At 39.3% G+C, this 14,649-nt stretch overlaps 1 protein-coding gene across 1 annotated transcript; it reads left to right on the plus strand.

Moving 5' to 3' along the window:
* Window positions 1-1,535: 1,535 nt before the first annotated feature.
* LOC148010178 (uncharacterized) lies at window positions 1,536-13,641 on the plus strand. Its single transcript, XM_087673027.1, has 2 exons — window positions 1,536-2,212; window positions 13,046-13,641. The coding sequence occupies exons 1-2, from the start codon at window positions 1,768-1,770 to the stop codon at window positions 13,372-13,374; spliced, it is 774 nt and encodes a 257-aa protein (XP_087529153.1). The 5' UTR covers window positions 1,536-1,767; the 3' UTR covers window positions 13,375-13,641.
* The last annotated feature ends 1,008 nt before the right edge of the window (window positions 13,642-14,649 follow it).

Consider the following 14,649-nt stretch of genomic DNA (forward strand, 5'->3'; position numbering starts at 1 on the left):
ATATGGGATGTTTGTGTGGTCACACTCGATGGAACAATTGATGGAGACCACTAGAAATCTTTCTCTATCTATAGGCAATTTAAGGAGTGCCCAATCTTGCAATAACCTATCCTTTATATCTGAGGTATATGCATCATGCCTTTCTTGCTAGTGAACTTAGGTTATGCTACTTGTAGGTACATCGTCACTCCATTCAAGGAGTCCTAACCTCCAAAGATTGGTGATTGGAAGCTCTTCAATAAGTACCTCCCAAAGGCCATGTATGTATAAAAAATGCATTTGGAATGCTAAAGAATCAATAGTGTATTATTCTTAGTGACATATGTGTTAGTCTTGAGCACGTACCCATGTGCATTGTCACTTGTTGTGTTCTACATAATTCTAGTTTAGAACACGTACATGTTGACTACAAAGGAGTTAACTTTGATGTCCAACATAAGAATGCTAATGTAGTTTAGAATGTCACAAGGTCTGAACATGTTGAGGGTCAATCTCTTCATTGAGTTGCCTTTGAAGACTAGAGTACCCACACTAATATTTTATGATCCACAATTGTGTATTGATTATTTTAGTACTTTATTTAAAAAAGGATGCAATGTTTATTCTCTTTTAGTCCAAATTCTATTTTCTTTATCACTATACACCCATGTATTTAAATTAGGAGCATTTATTTTTCGTCATTGTGATTTGAAGTGCTAAGATTGTGTGTATTTGGTCATGTGGATCAATTTGCAACACAACATTGGTATAATAACATCTTCAATGCAAGAGCATGGTTTTTATTCAAGCAATGAATACCAAGTAACTATCATTGCAAAGGAAACACAATGATAGACTATAAGATTATCAAAGTGAAACAAAACTATGGAAATGCTTTTCCAATACCAAATATCTATCATTGCAAATGAATTACAATGATAGAACATAAGTTAACCAAAGTGAAATAGTCTTATGGAAGTGGGAGAAGCATGGGATGCAACATAAACCTAGTTTTGGTCCAATGGGGGTGTCTTTGTTTGGGGCGAGGAGAGGGTTGTGATTCGTAGTTGTATCTCCATTTGCATCAACTCCACTCACTCAAACAGTGTAGACCTACTCCTGACTTCAATGATGCGCCAAGCCCCACTAGTGATCTTGTTGACTTTTGCTTTTTGTTCTTCTATCCTCAAACATTCTATCTTGCACCAAAAGGCAACATTTCATCCAAGGTGTTCTCTCTTGGAATCACTTGTTGAAGCACACAAGCCCATTTGAACATCCTTCCCCTCAACAACATTGGTTGCTAGTTGTAGTATTGCCTCCTCCACCATAGCCATGTCCTCATCCTTGGCTAGGGATAATATGTTAGCGGCCATGAAGTCCTCACCTAGACGCCTTCCTACAAACCATTGATTGTAGGTGTTCCGCCCAGCAAGTCAGACATTCAACTAAAGTACTCCGAGCGCGATAGTTCGAACTTCGGCCCTCGAGATTCCTTCCTTTTGACACTCCTTCATATTTAATGCTTTCTTCAAGTTTTCCCACTTATTCTTACATTGTGTAGAACACACAGAGGAGAGGATTCAGGAAGCCGGCAGAGGAGGCCGGACAAGGCGTTTGCTGCCACGTATCACATCACCCTGTCAGAGTATACAAGAGATGCAGTAGATGCACAAATCCATTGCTCCTCTTCTCCGTGCAAATCGGCAGCGCTACTGCAGCCATTGTATAAATCCACAACAGATAAGAGTAGATACATTAATACACCTTCCTGTTCTCTAGTCTTCCATGGCACTTATAACCAAAATCAGCAGCGCTACGGAAGCCTTGCAGGCGATAAAGGAGTTGGTAAGCGATGCAGACGAGAAATATAGCAAAGGCGACAAAGCGTATGCTCTGGCCTACTATCTCAAGGAGAAGTCCTTCCGCATCGTCGCGGATGACTGTGGTGCAGCTGAGGTGAGGGATTACTGGGCGGCCCTCTATAACGATCCGGGCCACGGAGACAATAACCATATAGTGAGCTTCCAACCCGCAGTACCTGCAGCTACGGCAAGCTCTGATTCTGGACGCGATCACGTCGTGCCCATCAGGGTATGGTTTGTGCCGCTAGTCTCTGTGGATCGCGTCATCGCCAACAAACAGCAGATCCCCTCAGAAAGCTTGGCTATCGTGGAGCTTGGCGATGATCGGCCCCACCAACCGCCTTTCATCTGCACTCAGAAATTAACAGGTACGCTTCGGAATTCCAGTTTCTTCTCCTTCAGTCCCGCTTTCCACCCCACCATTAAAGAAATTCCCCTTCACGTTTGTTGCCCTTCATCGTATTCAACGTCGTGATCAGCTTCTCCATAGGAGGCACCCATAGGTCGATGCAACTAGTATTATCTGTGTTTGCGCTTGGGGCTATCTTTATCTTTGCAATAGCTGACCCCCGTTGCTATAAATAAGACTTGTCGTTTCTCATTTTCTATAACTCCAGTCCATCCAAACAGCCTTGAAGATGCCCCACATCCTTTCGAATGCCTCATCATCCATGAATCCTTGGTCTCCAAGAAAAGCGCCGTATCTTGATTGAGTTGATATTATCTTAAAAGTTGGCTGTTATAATCCATATTCTAATTGATATGATCTTCAAAATTGGATTTTATAATCCGAATTCTGGGCGTGACCCTCTTGATTGCCTTGACTTCTCTAGACTCCCAGAAGAGGTGATAAGCATTCTCCTTCAAGAGAACACAAAGCAATGAGTCTCATGAATTTTTCCAAGCTATTTTTCATTGGGGGTTTGCTCATTCTGGCTTTCCATAACATGAGATTGAGTATGAGAATGAGTCTCTATAAAGGGGTGGCCCTTTGATCAGCTCTCTAACTCTTCTCTTCCAAGTTCTTTCTCAAATTGGTTTCGGAGAACCACTTCTAAAGGGTTTGCCAACTTGCATTTTCAAGTACTTAATGATGTTACCTTCCATTACTCTTGCAGCTATCGGACAATCATCTCTCTTCCTATCCATATAGCTTGTTGACCCAGTAATTGTTCCCAAGCATGGACTAGAACTTGTGCAACCAGAGAAATATCCTTCATCTAAATCTTTTGCTCCAAGAGCAACACATCTTCTAGTTTAAGTCCCTGGGTGTGCCCTTTTCGTATTTACTTTTGCTAACCATTATTTAATGGTATGGATTAAGGTTGGATTTAGTCCATGCACTCTAGTAACTTGAATGAGAATATCTAGTAGTGCTATGAAAGCTACATCATACCCAACCTATCATGGACACCAAGAAACCTAGTACTATCTTCTAAAAACTTCTAGAATATTTGAGAAGGTTCTAGAAGATTATTTGAAAGGTTTTAAAACAACACACTGACATCAACGTTTGTATTAGTATTGCTTATGTCATACCTATATCACTGATGTTTATATCATCAATGATGTGATCATCTAGAAGCTTCTCTGTAGCATCCTCGACTCTAGTATAAATAGGGGTCTTAGGCTACAAGCTCTTGAGTCTTGCCAAGGCTCATTGTGAGCCTATTGCGAGATAAGTCCTCACCAATTCTAGTTCGAACCATGTATCTCTAGTTATTGCCTTGTCTCGTCTTTGATCTTGTTGTAAAATCTTCTCTTATATCGAGGATCTGGACTTGTTGTAAACAACATTGTATCAATCTTGTGGCAAGAAGTATATTGTTATAATTCCTTATCTTGTAAATAAAGAATCAAGTTAGTATTATTGTTTTTCATCAAGTTAATTCCTTGTAAGTTGTGAGGCAACAATCCTTGTCCTTGCCAAGTTCTAGTCATCCTCATAATATTTTGGTAGGACTATATACCTCAAGGGGTGCATCTATAAGAAATTATATATATAATGTGCGTTCAACAAGTATTAGGAAATACCCATTCTTTTCATGCTATAAGGCCATAAAATTATCCCTTTTACTTTACTAAACTTATGTTTCTTAAAAAGTTGTAATTAAAGATTCCTATTGTAAATATAACCTTGTAAAATTTACTACGTAGAATACCCTTTATTTTGAGCTCATATTGTAATTTTGTATTTGTATAAGGTGTATCCCTCGGGAATCTAGTATACACTTCATCAATTGCAAACTTCAAGGAGTGCACACAAATGAATGAATCACAAGGAAATTACACTCTATGGTTCACCCATCACAATGTATATTATGCCACACCTATACATATGGCTTGGCAAACCAAGTGATACCAAATTGTTCCTAATAAAAAACAACGAAAATCTAAGCCTAAAGAAGAACCCCGACTAGTTAGTTGAGATGGAGGCCCTTTGCATGCACTTTTTTTATTTAGATATATGAGATTGGAATGAAAGTGACAATAAAAAGAAGAGATTACGTTATAGGGTTCAATCATTCAAGAGTCATTTGTGGTGTAGAAGATGTCTATATATACTTGCACATACCATCAGGGTGACATTAAAAAGAAGAGATTATGGTATAGGGCTCAATCATTCAAGAGTCATTTGAGGTGTAGAAGATTTCTATATATACTCGCACATACCATCAGGGTGTAGAGGGTGTCTCTAAACTATGTTTGCATATATAATCATATGAGACTATTACAAGGATGTTTCAATGCCAACTTTACTAGTTTATGTTAGAGGTGCAATAGACAATAAGTTCTAAATGGATTTCCACTATGAAATCCAAGTTTGTGGATTATAACAATAGCACCTCATGATCTTTAATAGGTGATACATCATATACCTAGCTAGATGGAAATAGGAATAAAGGAATGGTAGTCCTAGCCCCCAATTGACTTCTAGTTGGGTGTATAGAGTGTTCTCTACTAGGCTTGTGATGTTAAATAATAGGGAAAGAAGCATTTATTTCTCTCATAAGAGAAAATGTAAAAGGTAAAATTGATTATTATATTTTTACTCGAGTTTATATTTCCTTTTAAATTTCCATTTTAGGTTCTTTCTTTGTATTTGGGTGGGATCTTTAATAGGTGATACATCATATACCTAGCTAGGTGGAAATGGGAATAAGGGGATGGTAGTCCTAGCCCCCGATTGACTTCTAGTTAGGTGTATAGAGTGATCTCTACTAGGCTTGTGGTGTTAAATAATAGGGAAAGAAGCATTTATTTCTCTCATAGGAAAAAATGTAAAAGATAAAATTGATTATAATAATTTTACTCAAGTTTATATTTTCTTTTAGATTTCAATTTTAGGGTCTGTAAGAGATGGGGAATACGGGGGGAATACGGGAATAAAATAATGGAGGAAAATATCTGCTACACTAGCGGGTATATAAGATGTAAGGGACTTGACATTTGCAAATTAGAAATATAATAATAAGTCTCCTTCATCTTCTCTCCCCCTCTCCAGCTTTCATGGTTGTCTTCTCTCTCTTTCTATCTTTCTCTCCCCATTTCTAATCTTTCTATCTCCTCGTCACTCTCTTTCTCTCTCTTCTCTAGTCTTCCCTCTTCTCTTTCTCTCTCCCCATTCCCCTCCTTGACAATTGGTATCAGAGCCTAGGTATTTGGTCCCTTCTTCTTTCTCTTTTCTCACATCTAGTTCCATTTTTCAAAAACAAACTAGTCAGTCAGGTACAGCATGGACAACAGGAGCTGTAAGGAGCAATGATGGAGTACCATAGGGGGATGGCAGCTTTCTTAAAGACCACACAAGCCATAGCAAGAGGCTTGGATAGACTGGAGGCAAGGGGATAAAAATGGCAATTTGTTTGGTCTCCACATCATGGATCTTGTACCCTAAGGTTTCTGCATAACGGTGGAAGGCGGCTCAATTGCTCTTCTGCACATGGAGCGAGACATACTTGGCCCCAAACATTTCCTGCATAGCTCGTTGTGCGGCATTCATCAGCTTGGTCGCTAAGCCAAGCTTGTGGTGAGTCCATAGCATGGCCAGTGAAGTGATATGGCCATGGCATTCTGAGGATTCTTCCTCCATCTTGGCGAGGATATATCCAACTATCTTCTTGTAATCCTCTGCCATGTAAAAGAGATGTGGCCATGACAATATGTGGTAGAAGTAGTACTTCATCTGATAATTCTCTGGGAGGCACAGTAGGTTGCATGTCTACATAGCTAGCAAATCATCGACTATGGCCTGTCGTATGCACTAGTTGAGGGTGTGAAGGTCCCAAGAAGAAGAAGTTTGTGAAGAATAAATCAAAGTAGAGGAGAGCACAACAGAGGGAGTGCAATGTCGGAGAGAAGAAGATGAGGCGAGGATCTGCCCTTTGGCTCCTCTGCCATCCGAGAAAGAAGCATAGGGAAGCTAGGCTAAAGAACTAGCTAGAGATCCTGTCGGAGTTACTTTTGAAAAGAGGCCTTCTCTTTCTTCTTGTCATCTTTGTCTGCATTGTTGCCTTTGGGCTTAGCTCCACTGTCAAACACTACACCCTTCTCTTCCCCATTGTTCTTGTTGGACCAAATTTCAGCTTGCTTGTTCACCTTTGCAAGTCTTTGCAGCAAGGATTTGGCATCAGTTGCCCTTGTGACACTCGCCTGTTGGTCCTGAAATAACCACAGATATCTGTTTGGGAGTGTGCAATGTTTCTATCATCTTTTGAACTGCTCTTGTTCCATGCATATTCAAGGAAATGGAGATGAGATCATCATCATTGGTCACATCCTCCAAAATGCTCATACAATGGGATTCATTACACACCTCCAGAAGCTTTTGCACAGGGTAGTTACCAAAAGGATCTGTCATAAGTCCAACTATATGGTCTTTGATCTCCAAGAAAATCTTCTCTATATCTTTAGCCTATTCCAATTCATCCATATCTTGCACAGCATGCTGGTGTCCCTTTAACTCCATTTACAACCAACATTTTTGGAATCAAATATGTACCTTCAAGCTATGGCTATGTGCATACACCCTATCAGCATAGTTATGTACGAAATGCTGGGTATCCTCAAGCTCCTGGCAATAGCTACAGTCCTATTGTAGCTGGTGCATACTCTCCTACAGGTGCTATTGCCATCAAGTATTCTCGGTGGCGAAGTTGAAGATGCAGCCATCGTCCCAAGCTTAAGCAAGGTATGTCTCATGGGTCTTGGGCTCTCTTCTCCAACCACTTGCTGAGCCGAACCTCTTGCTTGGAGAGATTTAATAATTACATGAATTCTTGTTTAGGCTGAAGCTATCGATCACCTATTGATTGCCTTCTTCCATTATGCACTTCTTGAAATGCATGCATGACTGAGCACACTTCAAATTTCTTTTCTATGGCTGAGAATTTAAATCCTAACCCATAACTGTTCTCAGTCTTGATTCTTGATCATTAAGCCAAATTTTGTAAGAAAGGGTAAGTGATGCAATCAGTGAGTCACTGATTTGCAAAGGTAACCCCTTTCCCCATCCCATTTTCCTCATTGATCATGCATATCATAAAAGGCCCAATCCTCAATTTGTAAATGCATATCATGCTGGTTGCTTAATAATAAAAATTTTGCCATGTATATTTCAGGTGAGGAAAAGCCCAATGCTAGGCGAGGTGGCAAGACAAAAGAGGGGTGACCCCCCCCCCCCTGCCATCAAAGACCATGAAGGGGTGCACAACGGCCCGGGGGGAACTTTGGCCACCTCTTGGTGATTGGGAGCCCGAAGTTGCTTGTAGGTGCAGGTACTCTCTTGAAGAACTGAGAGATTGAATTGGCACTGATGTGTGGATGTATTATTGACCGAAATGGAAATTATGCTAAGAGATGTTTATGACAAGCTTAGTTCTGGAATAAGGTTGCAAAAAATGAATTCAGATGGTTGGGCAATGTATTATGCCATGTGGGATGACCTTTCAATCATGCATTGACAAGTTGATTCCTTGCAATCCCTTTCTTGACTCTTGCAGGGGGTGTTGTAAGTGATTTGCTTGCATTTACAGAAGTGCACCTACTCCAAGGAATGGAGGTGCAGGTCTTACAATATGCCCATAGGTCCTACTAAGGGCCTTGATCAGTCTTGGAGCTCTAGTTGGACCCTACAAGATACTTATAGGTCAAAACAGGCCTCCTACACGTGTAGATAGGGTGCTAGACTACACACTACAATAGTACTTTTCCTATTACAGAATTTTCTGTATAAAACTTGGGAGTGTGTACTTATGCTCAATTCGAAGAGGGCATCGTTGGCTTGGACTTGAACAAAAAAGTAGGTCAATGGGAGCTTCCTAGCTCAAGTTGCCGGCAGAATAGTGACAGGTGGTCTAACGGGACTGCACCTAACCACGGCAGGAAATAGGGGAAAACCAAGGACAATTAAGATGTTCAGTAACAAATCAAGGATTCATGAGAACCAAGGACTGAGAAAAGCCCTAAAACGGATTACGAGGAATATCCTCATGACATTGGAAGCCTCAATGCTCTTAATGACACTCTATGCAAGCATGAGACAAGGCATAATCAAAGACATGAGGCTATTTTGGAAAGACAAGAGGTTGTACTTGCAGGCATAGTAGCAAACACAGAAAATCATGCTGAGATGATGATGGAAATGCTTCCAATGAGAGCCACCATGGACACACTTAATGCCAATTTCTCTAAGTGGTTGGATATTCAACCGAAGGGAAAAGAGCATGAAGATCAATCACATGTACATGCTGAAAGAACCACCTTCCCACCATCATGCAAATTCTCAAGGCATTTTAGGAAGACTGGGCATTCCCAATAGTAGCTTTGGGCTTGGCAAGCCTTCTCATAGGCAAGAGGACCCATTAGGAAATGCATCATGGGGAAATTCTCAACTTCCATTAGCCCCCATGCCTCCAACAAGGTTTCATCAATAGTCTTTTGGCAAGAATCACTCTCATAATAGTATTGCTTTTGGCACTCAAAATTATCAATTTCAGTTGGGACAGTTTGGGCATGCCACTCCTCATGAACGAGAGTTGAGAGATAATATTATCTTCTCCAAATTTAATGGCCAATCCTCTTCCGTAGATGAATTGGAAGAATGGCTTTCAAAGCTTGAAGACTACTTTGATATTTTGCCAAGAAATGATGGCCAAAAGATCCACTTTGCCACGATCCACTTGGAAGGATTTGCTCATACGTGGTGGCGGTATATTAAGAGGAAAAATCAGAAAATTCATACTTGGGAAGCATTTAAAGCACTTATGGTTCAAGTTTTTGTGTCCCCCATAGAGAAAGAGAAGCTTGCATGATAATCATATAGCTTAGAGCAGCGTGGCTTGACAGTTTGGGACTACACAAATCAATTTCTTCATCTCACGATGTATGTTGAGTCCATAAGTGATGATGCAAAGCTGCATAAGTATATATATGGCTTGGATCCTCAATTATAGCTTATGTTTCAGCACAGTCACCCTCTGATTTGTTCAAGGCTATTGAATTGGCTGAAAGATACTCCCATAAGTATCGTAAGGATACTTTAGTTTAGCCACAGTATGGACAACAAAGAGGCTTGTCTCAGCCATGTTTTGGGCAGCCTAGAGGGCTTACACAGTCCAATTTTGGACAGCAAAGAGATGCTGTAAGGCAAGGCCAGTTATGGTGGTGCAAATATGCCATTTAGCACCCCTAGAGTTCCCACGTACCCAACCTTCAATGCCTCAAGGAAAACCAATAATTTCAGGGCAACAAACAATGGAAGGGCTGAAAAAAAACAAGGGGATAGCAAGAACAAGAATACCTCAGCCTTTGGAGGTCAACAATCCATTCCCATGGATTTGTACAAAGAAAGGAAAGAAAAAGGACTTTGTTTCAAGTGTGGGGAAAAGTACAAAGCTGAACATGCTTCCAAATGTGCTTATAGAAATGCAAAGGCAAGTGTCCAAAGTATGTTGGTCTTTGAAGACTCGAAGGATGACCATGAGGATGCAAGTGCCTTTGTAATCATTACTGAAAATGATGAGGTTGATGAAGAAACTGGGCAAGAAGAGTTCTTTGACCCTGTAGATACCTTTCCTTTTGATCCCGGTGGTCACGTACGTGTAGATATGGGTGACAAGAATGACTCACATGCTGCTGCCACTATTTGTACTATCTCCCTAGATGCTTGGATAGGATCAAAGAGTCCTAATACCCTTCGTCTTCAAAGTAAGATTCATGGGAAAGATGTGCTTATCTTGGTAGATAGTGGTAGCACACAGTTTCATAAATAGAGTAGTCATGGATAGGCTGAAATGTTTTGCCATCGATTTACAGCAACCACTAAGGGTGCAGTTTGCCAATGGGAGTGAAGAAATTAGTACTCAAATATGCCTAGCTGTACATATTCAACTTGCTGAAAGTTGTGGGAAGAATGTAGACTTAATTGCACTTGACATGGGGCCAATAGACATTGTGTTGGGTTGGAAACTTTGGGCACCATTTTTATGGATTTCTCTTTGCTGTATATGCAGTTTTTCAATGCTAGACAGCTTGTTCACTTGCAGGGATTCCAAAATATCATTACAGCCAAACAACTTAAGAAAGAGTTCAAGAAACGCTCTTAGATCTTTGTATTGTAGTTAAATAAGGAAAATACAGATCAGCCCATCAATATGCAAAATAATTCAGCTTTAAAGGCTCTTCTTGATGAGTACATTGATTTATTTTAGCTACCTATAGCACTACCTCCCAAGAGAGCTGTTGACCATCCCATTGATTTGGAACCACACTCAAAGCTAGTGAATAAGCCTCCTTACAGGTTGTCCAAATGTGAAAGAGAAGAAGTGGCCAAGTAAGTCAAGGATTTATTGGACATGGGTTTCATACAACCTAGCTCATCTCTCTAAGCATCACCTGCCTTGCTGGTCAAAAAGAAAGATGGATCATTTTAGAATGTGCATAGATTATAGAGATTTGAATAAGATCACAGTAATGAACATATACCCTATTCCTAGGGTGTATGACTTGTTAGATGAGCTGAAAGGGGCTAAATATTTCACAAAGATTGATTTGAGATCTGGCTATCATCAGATATGCATGCCTGAAGGGGATGAGATTAAGACAACATTCATGATTGATCGTGGGCTTTATCACTTCTTGGTTATGCCCTTTGGTTTGAAAAATGCACCCGCCACTCTTCAGAGCCTAATGAATAAAATACTTCAGTCATTTTTATTCAGATTTGTGTTGGTAATTTTTTATGACACTCTCATCTACAACCGTTCATTGGAAGCTCACATATTGCACATGAGGCATGTATTTGATGTACTTAGACATCATAGACTCTTTGCCAAGGAGTCAAAATGTTCCTTTATGCAAACTAAGGTAGAGTATTTCGGCCACATTGTCAGTGAGGCAGGCATTAGAGCTGATCCAGAGAAAGTGCAATGTGTCAGAGATTTGCCTACACCCACAAATACCACCTCTTTGAGAGGATTCTTGGGTCTCTCTTCATTTTACCGCATATTTATTCAACACTACACCACTATTGTAGCTCCACTCACTGATAGGCTGAAGAAATAAGCATTTTTCTAGGATGCCATTGCAGATAGAAGCTTTAACCAGCTAAAAGGTTTGCTTACTTCATCCCCAATCTTGGTTTGCCCTGATTTCTCCAAGGAATTTACCATTATGTTTGATGCCAGTGGGCGAACTTAAAGAGAGCTCAAGATCAAATGAAGCTTTATGATGATGAGAAAAGAGAGGACATTGAGTTCCAAGAAGGGGATTTGGTTTTGCTGAAGGTACGTAAGTCTAGGTATGCCACTCTTAAGGATAGGCTCCGATAATAAGCTACCTCACAGGTTCTATCGACCCTATCGGATTATCAAGTGGGTGGGTGACTTGGCTTATCACTTGGAATTTCCCCCTTCCACCAAGATTAATAATGTTTTCATGTGAGTCAACTCAAATCTTTCATTGGATCATTAGTGGATTACTTAGAAGAGCTCCCTCCTATAGATGAGGAGGGTATCATTCAATACATTCCAGAGGCAGTCATAGGTCAAAGGGAAAAGAAGTTGCGCTCAAGATCAATCATGGAATACTTGATCAAATGGCAAGGATTACCCCTTGAAGAGGCCTCTTGGCAACCAGCTTCAATCATGGAAGAGTTTCCTCATCTTATGGATACTAACTTGACTGAAATGTAGTCAACGGGTAGCCTTTCCCAGTTCAGACAGCTTGCAAAAGACAACTCTCTATTTTCAACCAGATTTGATTCTGAATTATGGGTAGCATTGAATGCCATACATGGGCTGAAAGTACTCGAAGTAAGCTCCGTTTCTATGTGACAAATTCCCTGATTGGAGTTACCTATCAAAAGTTATTGTAGATTTACTACAGCAGGGCCCTGTAGTAGACATCATGCTAACCACTATCTGTAGTACTCAATTCCTCACTGAATATGGGTCAAATTTGTATTTTTCTTATTCCCCAATCATCCCCATACATCATATTGTATTCATGACCCAATATACATACATACGCCCCCCCCCCCCCCCCATGATTTATTGAATAACCCCATGTAATCATGCAGCAGAGTAGTACTCTGGACTGCCTTGCCCTGCCCTGCCCTATTTTGTAATAAGTGCCTATTTTGCTTTTGAGGGAAAAAACTATGGGTGGGGATGGAATGTAAGAGATGGGGAATATGGGAATAAAATAATGGAGGAAAATATTTGCTACACTAGCGGGTATATAAGATGTAAGGGACTTGACATTTGCAAATCAGAATCATAATAATAAGTCTCGGTCATCTTCTCTCCCTCTCTCCAGCTTTCATGATTGTCTTCTCTCTCTTTTTGTCTTTCTCTCCCCATTTCTAGTCTTTCTCTCTCCTCGCCACTCTCTTTCTCTCTCTTCTACAGTCTTCTCTCTTCCCAGTCCCCTCCTTGACAGGGTCTTGCTTTGTATTTGGGTGGAATCTTTAATAGGTGATACATCATATACCTAGCTAGGTGGAAATGGGAATAAGGGGATGGTAGTCCTAGCCCCTAATTGACTTCTAGTTAGATGTATATAGTCTTCTCTATTGGACTTGTGATGTTCAATAATAGGGAAAGAAGCATTTATTTCTCTCATAGGAGAAAATGTAAAAGGTAAAATTGATTTTTATATTTTTACTCAAGTTTATATTTTCTTTAAATTTTCAATTTTAGGTTCTTGCTTTGTATTTGGGTGGGATGAGAAGCAAGGTCGTCTCTATATGGGCCACATAGAACCTTCTGTGACACATGATTATAGCTTTGTGGCAAAGTATGTAAGGGAGAACGAAGTCTTACCTATTCCAAAGAGTCAACTTGCAAAGTATATATGCTTTGGAGGGGATGCTAAAGAATTACCGTCAAGCTATAATAACTACACTATCAACGTTATTGGGTTCATTTTATCAGATCGTATCTCAATGGTCTTTCGATTTGAGAATCAAGATAAACATGGAAGCATGATGTGGGATTTGAAGAAGATTGAAGAAAAGCTCACACTTTGACACATGTAAGACAATAAAAATAGGAAAGCAATATGCTATTTTAAAGCTTTAAATGTATTATCTTCAAAAGAAAACCAAAGAATTAAGGTATTTAGTACTAAGATTTGTAAATCACTAGTATGATTGTTACTATACTTTCTACTTTTTGTATTTCTATTGTAGTGGGGAGTTGTATTAATGCTTCTAGTGCATGCTAATAGGGTTGATTGTATGTAACCATCAATATCATCTTATATGACCAGCTACTTTAAGTAATCCTTAGATGTAATGTTCATGTTGGATAAAAGAGTACTTTTTTTCTAAGCAGGTATCTATCTCTTTTTTATGGAAAAAATCACGCTTCTCATAGGGTGCCCCTTCAAAAGTATAAGTTTATCACATCAATTTACCAACAAACTTATTTTGCTTGATAAAAGTTGGATGATTTTCAATGTTATATTTATAAAATGGGTTGTTTATTGAACTTTGAAAAACTTTCATAAGTTCTTAAGAAAGATGGTAAATTTTATCATCTCATAACATGTAATTAGAAAGGAGTTGTGAATGCCTCTTGAACACATGTGGTATAGAGGTTTTCATAGGTATTTCCCCAAAGTATCCTTATGTAACAAAGGGATTTACAAAACCCATGTATTAACATTAGATGGTCATTTACATATTTGTCTCCCCTCCCCCACTCCCCCTGAAAAAAAAGAAAACCAAACAAAGGAATGTGATGGATATTTGTTTGTTATTAAATGCCAAAATTTGTTATTTAGCCATAACGCTACACATAGAAATTAAATACTCATTTTAAGATGGATGTTTTGAAACACACTATTTCACATCTTGGTGAAAACCTTCAATGGTCTACATAATATGTTAATTTAACTTCATTTCTACTTTCTCAGATAGTAGATTGTAAGAAGTATTCTAGTGTTGAAAGGTCTCATTAATTTAAATCACTTTATTGAAGAGAGACTTGTATTAGTGTGCTTTAGTGTGAATTAGAAGATTATAGATTTTCCATTCTCTTGGAATTCACATTTATCTTCTAAAGATTAAGCATCCCTAGAAGATTATAGATTTTCCATGATCTTATAAATCTTCTTTACTTTCTAAAGATTAAGCATCCTCAAGTGTGTCTGGTCCTTTTATGACTAGAAAGTGTGAATGTCCCTAAATATTTTTGCAAAATGTATCCATAAAGATTGGCACATCTCTATTTTTTGAAAGCAAATTATTTTCTTCATTATAGTTATGATCTGGAAAGATAGGTCTTCTTCCCCTTTTTTC

This window comes from Lygodium microphyllum, chromosome 30, assembly GCF_053477565.2.
Source record: "Lygodium microphyllum isolate KBCC chromosome 30, Lygodium_microphyllum_v1.1.10, whole genome shotgun sequence".
NCBI classification, from domain to species: Eukaryota; Viridiplantae; Streptophyta; class Polypodiopsida; order Schizaeales; family Lygodiaceae; genus Lygodium; species Lygodium microphyllum.